Raw genomic sequence first — 12,633 nt, 5'->3', positions numbered from 1 at the left:
TGACACTAGAAAAAGACCATTTATGCCAACTCTCTCTTTCCTGTTAGCTAGCCAATTTTCTATCCATGCCAATATGTCACCCTCTACACCATTAGCTTTTATTTTCTGCAATAAACTTTGATGTGGCACCTTATCAAATGCCTTTTGGAAATCTAAGTAGAGTACATCCACCTATTTTTATCCACAGCACATGTGATTCCTTCAAAGAACTCCAGTAAACTGGTTAAAAATGCTTTCCCTTTTACAAAACCATATTGACTATGTTTGATTGTCTTGAATTTTTCTAAGTGTCCTGCTATAACATCTTTAATAATAGCTTCTAACATTTTCCCTATTAAGCTAACTGGTCCTACTTTCTGCCTCCCTTTTTGCATAATTGCTACCTAATGAGATATATATATATAGATTGATCAAACATACATCTATAAATATTTTACTAACACTCGGAAGGAGAATCATCTAAGGAAGTTATTCAAAGTTTTTGCAATGCAAATATTGTTCTTTACAGCCTTATCTTCCAGATAACTTTTCCTAATGCTAAATTACAGTGCCATCTTGTTTTTTCAGTGACAAATAATCATTCCCATCGTTTTGGCTCAGACACAAATTCTTCCACTTCATCTCATTCATCTGGGACACCTTTGAGCTCCATGAGTGATTCTTTACAGGTCTTCCTCCCAACTACCCACAGTTCAACTGACATGGTAGATGTATGTATTTCCACAGAGGACTCCAAATCTCTTCAGTACAATCGTCTAGAGACAATAGAGACTGCTATACAGACAGACCTCCAGCTGTCTCCCTCTTCAAATATTGACGTTTCAGGTGAACAGAGAACAGGAAAGGCAGTGACAGAGCGAAGCCGGACACTTGGGCGTACGGTACTGTTGAAAGAGACAGCCATTAGATCAGAGAGTTTTCAAGAAACTCGCATCAAACAAAGAACTTACTCCACTGGGGATTCTGCTGATGAACTTTTGCACTCTCCAAAAACTGCAGTGCTGATGGCCCTAAGCAAACCAAGGAAACCAATCAGTCGATCACAAAGTTATATTACGATTGGAGGTGAGATTATTTAAATGCACCAAATCACAGGTTCTTTGTATCAGCTTCCAAAGGTTTCTATGACACTTCTTGGAAGTTCATTTTTAACTATATTTACTTATCTTTGAAGTATCAGAGGTTCGAGTTAATCAAATCGCACTTTTTTAAAAATTATTTCTGTTGTTTCACTGTAACCTGTATTAAAGATCCTAAACCAAGGCTAACTTGGTCCTAGACATTTTACACTGATCAAAGCAATAGTGGATTGGAGAATGAGTCCTTAATTATTGTTTTAAAATTATTTAACTGAAAAATGTTTGCTAGCTGCTTTTATTAATAGCTGATGAAACAAGAAGTATTTTATTTGTAAATCAATTAAAAAAAAACACAAATCAAAACGTAAAATACTGAAAATAAATCACAGGCCAGTGAGTAGCTGTAAAGGGAAAAGCAAGTTATTATTTTTTGAGCATTAACTTTTCTTTATACAGATGTTGATTGGTTTGCAGTATAATTCTAGCTTTGTCAGCTTTGAGCTGAGATTTCCAGCATTTATGGTTTATTTTTCTTGTCAGTTATAACTGGAAAACTGCTTCATACACATTGGCTGTGATTTTGCAACAAATTCAACTTCAGAATGGCTAATGAGATATTACAGATCAACACTGATAGTTAAACTTTGTGTCCTTGAAATGGTCGTGCTGTTTGCATAGATTGATGGAAGGAGACTGAGTAGATATGAAATGATCAACGTTAAAGATAAACTATGTACTGTTCCTCACTCCATTACTTTCATAGTTTAATGAAGTAATCTATTTTTCTAATCCGACTGCTTCAAAGTCACCGCAAAACACATATCCTAGTGGTTCAGTGTTATTAATGTTATGAGGGTGACCTAAAATCTTTGCATGTAAATCCAGGTTAGGATAGAGAAGCTTTAAGGAGCTTTACTTGCTTTGGGAATCAGTGACTAGTGGGGTTCTACAGGGATCAGTCCTCAAATCACTGCTTCTCATAATCCGGATACAGTGGGTGACCTTGAAGAGGAGCTTAGACAGAGAATACATAAACTTGCAGAGAATGTGGGAAACATAAGTTTATAAGAAAGGGAGGCATGGCATTAGCAAATTAACTCAAATGTTAAGAAATGCAAGATATGCGTGCAAGTGGACAAGCATTAAAATATCAACACAAAATTAATAATGAAACCTTAAAGGAGGCAGTGCAGAATTTCAGATTAATGGGTAATAGAAAACTTTGTGTATTAACATTGTACCATCAACTGAAACAAAAGTCCCATGGTGCTATACAGAGGGCTAGATTTTAACTTATCGAAACCCATTCAATTACACAGACTTAAGAGAGGGCCCAGAGTGTCTGATTGGCTCACTTGGTAGCAACTCACCCCTAAGTCAGATTGTGGGTTCAAGTACCACCCCAGAGACTTGAGCACAAAAATCAAGACTGGCACTCCAGTGCAATAGTAAGGGATTGCTGCGGTGTCAGAGGTACCTTCTTTCAGATGAAATAGTTTTCAGGTGAACATAAATGATTCCATGACACTATTTTGAAGAAGAGCAAGAGCATTCTCCCTGGTATCCTGCCAATATTTATCCCTCAAACAGCATGACTGAAACAAATTACCTGGTTATTATCATATTGCTGTAGTGAGCTTGCTGTATGCATATAGGGTGGCGCATTTTCTATGTTACAATAGTGATTACACATAAGAAAAAGTACTTCATTGGCTATAAAGTACTTTGGAATGTCCTCTGCCCATAAAAGGCGCTATATAAATGAAAATTAGAGATATAAGTCAGCAAGAACGGGAGTAATGGGATTAGTGGGCTTAGTGTGAGAGAGGATAGGACCAACAGGGTTTTGGAAGAGCTGAAGTTGGATCCTATCCTATCTCTCACTAAGATCACTAACTCATTACTCCTGTCCTTGGTGACTTAAATCTTTAATTTATAATTCTTGTCTTCATGTTTAAATCCCTTAATGATCTTACCCCTCCCTATCTTTGTAACTTCATCCATCCCTACAGCCCTGCCAAAACTCTCCAGTCCTCTGGTCTCTTATGTATCTCTCTCTCTCCATTTATATCACCAGCAGTGATCATGCCCTCAGTCATGTTGGGTCTACGTTCTTCAAGGGCACTGGTCAGAGCAGATGATCAGCTGAGGCAGCAGCAAAGGCAGAGGAAAATGTTATGGAGGTGAAGTAGTAGAGGCAATGGGATCGAAAGCTCAGCTCAGGGTTTGAAAAGATACTACGGTTGCAATCATTTTGGTTCAATTTGAGGCAGTAGTCAGGAAGAAGAATGGAATCAGTGACAAGGCTATGCTTCAATAAGCAACAGTGGAACAAAGCAAGGACAGTCCCCATGGAGTAGAGACATTGGAGGAGGATAGTGTGGCTGACTATGTCGAATGCTGCAATGAGATCAAGGAAGCAGAATGCATCATCGTCACAGATCACAGAGAAAGTCATTTGTGACTGATAAAGGCCATTTCTGTGCTGTGTTTTGGAACAGAAACCTGATTGGAAAGATTAAAACATGGAGTTGTGGAAAAAAGAGACACAGATTTGGTAGACAATAATATAGTAAATGGCAATGGGGAGGTTAGGCATAGGGTAGAAATTTTCAAGGACAAAGGAGTGAGGGTAGATTTTTGAGGAAAGGGTGATTATGGCAATTTTGAAAAGGGAAGGGATGGTTTCTCAGAAGGAACCATTTATAATGCCAGTTTTAGTATGGGGGTCAAGAAGGAAAGCTGGGTGTTCAGCACTTTACTGGAATTTTCTTTTAATTCATTCATGGGATGTGAGTGTTTCTGGCATGGCCAGCATTTATTGTCCAACCCGACTTGTCCTTGAGAAGGTGGTGGTGACTTTCTTGATCTGCTGCAGTCCACCTGGTGTAAGTACACCCACAAGCCTGTTAGAAAGGGACCTCCAGTGACAGTGAAGGAACGGTGATATAGGGCTGCATATTCCAGCCGGCGAGCAGGGGGACGGGGCCCCCTCGCCAACGTGTAAAACGGCGCAGGGTGGCGTCAGGAGTGCATCCCGACGTCACCCCGTGTCATTTAGATTTTCAGTTCGGCAGGCGCGCAGCCGGATCAGCCTTCAGAAAAAGCATGAAACCTTAAACGTGGGCGAGATGAGGTTTCATGAGGGTATTAAAAAAAACTTCATAAAATGTTTAAATAAAATAAATTGACATGTTCCAGCTCATGTGACAGTGTCACATGAGGGGACGTCAGGAAAATTTTTCTACCCTTCAAAAAATTTTTATGACTTCCACCGAGCTCCCTGAGGCGGCTCTTTGCCTCAGGGAGATCTATGCACTCTTTCACATGCATGTGTGAAAGAGCACATTCCCAGGTCAGGGAATCAGGGTGCGTACAGCGCTTCCGAGCGGACATCGCTCTGGGTGGGCCTTAATTGGCCCGCCCACATAAAAGGGCCCGTGTCCTTGGGCGCTGATCGGGAACTTGCCCGCCTGCACCCACTCCCGTACATCCCCCCCCAACGGGGGGAGCAAATTGCTGCCTATAGTTCCAAGTCAGGATGGACTTGGAAGGGCACTTGCAGCTGGTGGTCTTCCCATCTGCCTTTTGTCCTTGTTAGCCCAGGTGGCAGAAGTTGTGGGTTTGGAAGGTGCTGTTGAAGGACCTTGGCGAGTTACTGCAGTACAGCTTACAGAAGGTAAGTACTGCTACTATTGTGAACTGGTGATGGAAGGAGTGAACGTTTCAGGTGGTGGATTTAAGGGGGTGCCAATCAAGGGAGCTGCTTTGTCCTGGATGGTGTTGAGCTTCTTGAGTGTTGTTGGAACGGCACTCATCCAGACAAGTGGGGGCCAGTTGAATCGAAGGAATCAGGAGGTGAATTATGGATGACTTAAGCTTATAAATAACGCAAAAGAAGATAGGAGAATGATACGGGATCGGGGTTAATACAGGTGGGAGCCCGGAGGGATGCTTGGCTTGGTTGGCAAGTTGGCAGTCGGGGTGCAGAAGTGGAATAGGCAGCCGAGCAGAAGTTACTGAGCTCCTCGTACTTGCTGAAGATGAGGATGGAAGGGGGTCGGAGAGAGGATTTAAGTAGATCGTTGGTAGTGGAGAATAGAAACCAGGTTTATCTTTGCTCGTCAGGTGGATCCTGGAAGTGTGTGGTTTTGGAAGAACAAAGTAATGTCCGATTGTAGTTGATGTGGTTCAGCAAGATCTGGTGATGGATCTAAACCAGTTATGTGACAGAGATATTTGTGCTTGCACCTGTCAAACCTGAAGGAATGAAAATGAGTGCTGTACCAAGGAGAAGAAACCATGATGGAAGAAAGCAAAGGTTTTACTGGGGAAAAATACATCAAAGATCGAGATGAGGATATGGATGAACAGATTGACAATTGCCGAAGTATCGTGGCAAATGGAAGGCCTAAGGCTAGACAGTTGGAAGTTTGAAAACGTACTTGTAAGCGACTTGTTTTTACTTACGACAGACAAAAGAAGTGGTGGTTGGAAGAAATAAAAGACATGGTTAGAGATAGTAATGTCTGTGATTGAGACTGTGGGAGTAGAGGGGCCATGTGAGATGGTAAGGTCAAGGCAGCAGCCATTTAGAGGAAGATGTTTAAGAGAAGAGCTGAGAGCAGGGAAAACAGCAAGTTGACTTGAGTTGGATATTGAAATCAACAAGAAAGAGGAGTAGTTCAATGCAGAGGCTGAGGGAGGAAAGGAGGGAGGATACCTAAGGAGAAACTCAGGATGGGTTTAGGCTTGATGCTAGAGAACCATGATTTTAAAGGAAAGCTGAAATGGCAATCTCCTTTTTAGCACTCCCTGTAGGGTCTAGCTGGCTGACCATTATAGGAAATGGACAATTTACAATGATATCCTAGAGGGAATTCAGTGTCATACCTTCACAAGCAATCATTTAGTCCTGCGTAGGCAAGAACTGATGATTACAGCAGAATGCATTTACTTATGTGAACTAGCAGTTAGCTGGGTTTGTCAGGAGCACAATTTAAAGGATGTCACTTCAAAGGTAGGAGATGGAATTAAAGCAAGGATTATAAAATGCCGTGTCATAAATACTTTTAAAGTACTTTGTATTTTAAATGTTCAAGTTAGGCAATGTGTGGGCATGTAAAAACATCAAAGTTATGACAATGTTACTCTGATAATTATATGATAGAAATCTTTAATTCAGATTAGTAAATTTTCAAACTAAAAGCCACGAGAAAGCTTAAAAATCAGCCTTGCCAATATCTAATTCCAGTGATACTTGCTACCTTAAAGTGTGAGTGGTTTTATCCAAGGTCATTAATCCCATCTGGTTTCCAATACCAAAAGAGAAAGCAGTGGAACTCTCGATTAACTTGTTTAGTTTCTAATTTCTTGAGAAACACATGTATAACTGTTTCTAGCTACATGAATAAGAGGTTTAATATACAATTTCTAGAGTATTAAAGGTAAATATTGTTGCATCAAAAATTAGTCACGTTTTCTACTTAGGGAATTCTTTGCACATTTTGCAATTGCTGGTGCCGTTGGAAATCAGTGACAACAAGGACATGCATTTTAATGTTGTAAATGGAAAAGAGAAAGCCAAGGGTATAGTTGACCGAAATAATTGACTAAAAGTGGAAAATTGGCATTTGATGCTTTTTGAAGCTTCACTGTTTAAAAGGAAATGACAGGATTGGGCTCTGCTAGGCTCTCAACTCAAGTAAAGTGCAACCCAACACTCAGTTTCCAGGATCACATATGTAGAATGCCACTTGGCTAAGCTACCAGAGGAGAGTTGGTGCCATCGAGATGTACTGTTACAATTGTCAGCACCTTAGAAAGAAGTTAAAACAACCTTATTTCTCAGTCAATAATGCAACATTTAAAAATAAGATGTAAGTCTTGAAATTGCAACATTCAGCCCTGGCATTGAATCTCACTCAAGGATCACAAGCTGGGGCAATGGAAGTCTTGATTCTCCAGTTACTAGTTTTAATGCCCCAAAAGGTCTAGAGAACTGTGAATCAGGCACACTAACCCCCATGGCCAATTCTCCAATCTGTGCTCCCATTGACTGAAACTTTGTACAGTGAGGGGAGTTTCACAATTTTGGAGCAATAGCTACAGATCTTGGGCCTCAGTTTTCCTTTTTTAACTCACTTTTCTAGAGGACAAGAAGAAAAAGAAAAAGAAGCAAAAGATTCCTGCGGAAGGAACAAAGTTGGAGCGCTCCAAAACTTTTGTGAACATGTTTTTTAGAAGCGTTCGATCAGGGAGGCCTTCAAGTGAGCAAAATCCAAAAGAAAAGCTCAGGTCCAAATCCCCATCTCGCTCAGAATCAGATAAAGGTAAGAAAAAAATTAATGAGTTGTCACTGAGGAAGCAAAGTGGTATCATGTCTTGACAGCAAATATAGCTTTATGAAATGCAGCCATTGAAACAAAAAGTCAAAAAATACCCCCATCAGTAAATTTAGTGAAAACACAATTATGAATGTAAAATGTAATTCTCCACCCCCCCATCTCTGTAACTGACCCTAATCCTATAGTCATGCTCAACTTTCCTTTCCCACATTCCTCCCAACCGAACACTAATTTCCTCTGACTCTTTGTATTTCCCCCTCCCATTGCCCCAGTATTAACGGATGCACCTTCAGTCACTTAGGCTCCACTTTCCGAGATTCCCTCCCCCTTTCCCTGAACCCTTCCACCTCTCCCTAAATCCCGCTACCTCTGCACGTCCTTCCCCTTTACAATCCTCCTTAAATCCCACCACTTTGACCAAGTTTTTTGATCACCTCCCCTCCTTAGCCTCAGCATCTGTTTTTTTGTTTCCCGACGCCTCTGTGAGTCGCTTTGGGATTTTTCTGTTCTCTGTGTTGACGGCGCTATATAAATGCAGGTTGTGGCATTGTATTCGCAGCAACTCCTGCCAAAATTATCAACAGAAGGAATTTTTTTTCCCACGGGCCAGGATCTTTTGCACGGTGTGCGTAAAATGACGCGCGATGACGTTGGGTGAGCATCCTGACATCGTTGTGCAGTATTTCAGTCGGTGGACGCGCGCGGTAGTCAGCAGCATGCCCGCCGACAATTAAGCAGCTTATTAAAAGGCCCTTAATCAACTAATTGGTTGGAACTTTTCGCTGCCCGTCCAACCGTTTTGCCTAAAATTGCGGTTTGGGGCCCGATCGTGGGCAGCGGTCAACTTCCCAGCTGCTCCCGGGCCTGCCCGATGCGGGCAAAATTCTGCTACGTGAAATTTTTTTTACAATGTAGGAATGGTATATTTTCCATCAAGCTATGGCTGTAGCATGAATTATAATTTTACTTTTAGATTGTCCATTTTAATAATGAGTTTCATTAAATAAACATCCGTGAAACAATAGATTAAATGTTTCAGCTGTAACGCTTGATTAGAAATAAGTTTTATGGTTATGTTGGTATCTTGAGCCCCTATCTTTGTTTGAAGTGTCAGTGATACCAATTAAGTTTTTTTGCCTGGGGAGCGTTGCAGTGGAATGAAACTTCTTCCCATTGATCTACCGCAATGGTGGCGCAAGGGTTCGGGTTGTTTGCATAATGTGATAGATGCCCATACCATTAAGGAGCAGCTTGCCGTTCCAGGATCAATTGATAATGAGAGAGGGCAATTGTGGGCATCACTAATAGCTGTTAAACAGCATACATGCCTGCTTCTTAGCATTGTAAGAAGCTGTACTTACCACTGGCTACACCGTGGGCACAAGCAGGATTTATGGGGGCGCACGGTATACGACTTGCACCATCTCCAACTTTGACAACATTATAGAATGGGGCAGGCAGGATTGGCCACTCATTGGCTCCCAGAATTTCTTCAAGTGGCCAAGAAGGAATGGAAACTTGATGGGAACAAGTTTCACCCCAAGTTCCTTTCCCTCCCACTTTGATTGTGGCAGTTCAACGTCCTAAATGTGGTCTATGCTCAGTTCTCCGGTTATTCTTTCTTTTGTAAATTAACTTACTATTTTCCATAGGCATTTGAAAACCCAAAAAGCTACTTAAGTGGTTTTGTTAAAATATTTTAGGTGTTACACATTGCAATTTGGGGGAAAATCAAGTGGAATGCCCAAATTTAATGTCGCTGTTTGATTAACTTAATTGTTTGTTCTAGTTTTATCACTGCCATCCTTAACAAAGTTTACCATCCTTTTTTGAGCTCATTTTATTCCCAAAAATTCTCATTTCAAAACATATTTTGATGAAAAGTTGAGCACGTATTTAAACAAATTTAAAGCATGGAAACCCTGAAATGTTTTTTAAAAGATCAATTTACATGATTTAAATATGTTGCAAAAAGCCTTAATTCAACTCTTGGCGATATTCTTTTCATTCAGTGGCTATATTTTAAATTTCTTGGGTGCGAATCAATGGCAGAAGTTTCCTTGCTTGCTGGCATCAGGCACCATGGCGCGCATGAATGGACAATATGGCGGGAAGGCCAAAAATTGGTTTTGTGACGTTGTGAAACCAGTTTGCAATGGTCAGCTCTCCCTGTCAATGGCAGGCTGCGCCTCCCGCTATTGGATGTCGGGAACCTCATCGTAGTACATCTGCATATCATTATAAGCCCAGCTCACCGGAATCACCCTCAACGCTAGATCATCCGAGCCATGCTGACGTGTTTCACAACTGAACATAAGCAACGTGCCCCTGGTGAGCTGCACTTCGCCCAGGACTTTGAGGCTTGTTTGCCTACCTTGCTTCAGGCAGCACTCGTGGTAATCGGCACCAGGCTTCGCAGGCAACACCATATCACTTTAATGGGCTCATGGGCAGGTCTCTACCTACCGGACCAGCCGTTAGGCAGGGTGGCTTTTCCATGGCTGAAGGGCTAGGGCATGCTTGGGGAAGGAGAAGAAATGGCCTCAGGCTAGGGAAGAGGCTGCAGGGCTAGAGCATTATCAGGGAAGTGGGGTATCCCAGGGTGTGTGTGGGGGACACATGTTGATCAGTGTAAGTGGCCTCAAGAGGGTGAGGACTGAGGAGGCAATCTCCAGGGGAGATGAGGTCAGATGGAGATGTAAGGGTGTGTGTGAGAGAGTGAGTGGTGATATCCCTTGAGCTGGCAGTGAGTGAGATGCCAGTGAATGTGTGATGGGCTTGTGATTGTGTGAGTTTAGAGTGATGAGGTGGTGGCCTTACCCTGGCGGCGTGGATGAGATCATTCATCCTCTTTCTGCACTAGATGGTGAACATCTTCTGTGCAGTGTTGGAACTGACCACCACTGCCACCGGCTCCCAAGCCAGAGTGGTGCCTCCTGCGGCCGGTAGACGACGTCGCAGTGGGCTCCAACGTTGTCTAGAAGGCGTCCCAGGGATGCGTCATTGAACCGGGGGGCTGCTTTCTTCTTGCCTTTTGAGGCCTTGTTTTCTGTGCAGCTACCCTGTGCTGGAAACATGAGGAAGTAGAGAGGTGACGATGTGGTGGGCAAATGAAAGTCCCACCTCCACTGAAATGGCATGTTTCCCAGAAATGCATGATTAATGAGGTGGGTTTGGGACGATGTGGCGTGAGAAGCCACCATTGTGGCCAGCGGGTAAAACGTTCTTTGTCCCGCCCGCTCCCACACTTTGTGCAAATCTAAGACAGTTCCGCCCCAAGTGTCAAGCCCAATTACAAAATATTAATGAATATTACAATTAAAGAGAGCAAAGAACACATTGACTCACAATACAACTATTTCTTTATTAAGCAAATCACACAGAAAAGCTGAATACTTCTATGCACTTCAGCCAACTGTTGGGACTTGTTTAGTTAACCAAGTAGTTATTTTCCCCTTAAGCTATTAAACTCCTTCTTGCTTATTCCAGTTTCTTTAGATGAGTAATAAAGCTAAGTGACATAAATCTTAAATGTTCCAATATATTAAGCACGTCATCATCTCTCTACCTGATTGCCCACTTTCCTCAGGCTTTCACAAGCTGGAACCTGCAATACCTCCTTCAGCTGTTTGAGACGGATTTTAAACTTTCCCAAACTTCGAACTGAAATACTAGCGTATGTTACTCGGCTTGAGTCAATTGCAGCATTTTCATCACTCAGCCAAGAAGGTGTTGGTTGAAGACCCAGTGGCCCTGAAACGATTACAGCTTAAACTGATACCCCAGTGCAATACTGAAGGAGTGTTCGTTGCAAGACATGTCACCAACAACAAATTGAATTTATGAAGCTCCTTTGACATATAATGAAACGTCCCAAGGTGTCTCACAAGAGCATTATCAAATGAAATTTTGACACCGAGCCACTTTAGGAGACACTAGGACAGATGTCTAGGTTTTAAAGAGCTTAAAGGAATAGAGAGAGTTGGAGCTGTTTAGGGAGAAATTCCTGGTGGTTAGAGTCTAGGCAGCTGAACATACAGCCACAAAGGACGGAGTGATGGAATCGAGCCTGGTGACGTTTACGGAGATACTGAGGTGCACGGCGGTCGAGGGATTTGAAAACCAGGCTACATATTTTAGAGTGGCATGTTGCCAGACTGGAGGCTATTGTAGGCTGGCGAGCACAGGGGTGATTTGTGACTTGGGACTTGTTACTCATTCTTGAAATGAGATATTAAGCCAAGGCATTGACTGTTGGTTTAATGATTCCTATTTGAAAGAGGCCAGGAAATTATACTGGTCTCCTATTCAATATTCCTTTCGCAACCAGCACCAAAAAGAGCAAAGCAGTTGGTCATTTATATCGTTGTCGTTTGTTGGTCTTTGCAGCTTTCAAACTGAGTGCCAAGTTTGTTCATATAACAGTAATAGCTACAGTTCAGAGCAGTTCACTGTTTGTAAAGCACTTGGTGATAAGGTGATAAGATTTATTGCACATGTGAATCAGGAATAATAGTTAGTGCACTGAAGACCTAATAGTAGAAGACAACTGGAATATTTTCTCTCTACATTCAAGGAGCTTGCAGGTAATTCAGCTATATGTCAATGGAAATTATCCCCAGTTTTAAAAATTCTAGTGCTTTTGCACTTCCATGGAGTTTCACGTTTTCTACAGTTATTTATTAAATGTCTGAATTACATGCTATCTAAATTTTTACCAAGGGCTGGATTTCACGAAGGTGGGGGGTGCGTATTGCATTGCAAGAGTCGGTCAGCAGCCGACCCACCTTAAAAAAGGCCTGCACCGCAACTATTACACATTGCCGGTGGTCTAAAAGGGCTGAGAGTGGGGCTTCCGCCCCTCAGTGGGAGGAGGTCCTGCCAGCGAGAGCTGCTAGCCAACCAGATTGACCAGCAGCGTTAGCAGTCCCAACTTAGCCAGAACTCAATAGTGGGAACTGCTGGGACTGCAAGCAGGCCCACGCAAATTTTCGACGGATCCCAGAGCCAAGTAAATCTATTGCTTTTAAGATGGACAGGGAACAAGCAGCCTAGGGAAGGAGGTGAGATGGGCTGGAGGGATGGACTTCGGAGGCCAGAAGGGGAAGTACAACGTTTGGGGGAGTTGCCCCCTTAGTGCACAGGGCATCCCCCATAGGACACACTCCCCCTTCCTTCTTGCTTTTTTAACCATGTGTGTTTAAAAA

At 42.4% G+C, this 12,633-nt stretch overlaps 1 protein-coding gene across 4 annotated transcripts in view; it reads left to right on the top strand.

The window, feature by feature from the left end:
• The window catches only part of pdzd7a (PDZ domain containing 7a), a 106,261-nt gene that overhangs the window by 38,901 nt on the left and 54,727 nt on the right, over nt 1-12,633 (top strand). For all 4 annotated transcript variants that reach the window (XM_041209585.1, XM_041209586.1, XM_041209588.1 and 1 more), the window contains exons 8-9: nt 568-1,065; nt 7,232-7,411. In XM_041209585.1, the coding sequence (XP_041065519.1) occupies nt 568-1,065; nt 7,232-7,411 (678 nt within the window). The remainder of the gene's footprint in view (nt 1-567; nt 1,066-7,231; nt 7,412-12,633) is intronic.

The sequence above is a fragment of the Carcharodon carcharias genome, chromosome 17 (assembly GCF_017639515.1).
Source record: "Carcharodon carcharias isolate sCarCar2 chromosome 17, sCarCar2.pri, whole genome shotgun sequence".
Lineage (NCBI taxonomy): Eukaryota > Metazoa > Chordata > Chondrichthyes > Lamniformes > Lamnidae > Carcharodon > Carcharodon carcharias.
The sequence above is the reverse complement of the archived record's forward strand: the minus strand, read 5'-3'. Positions and strand labels throughout refer to the sequence as shown.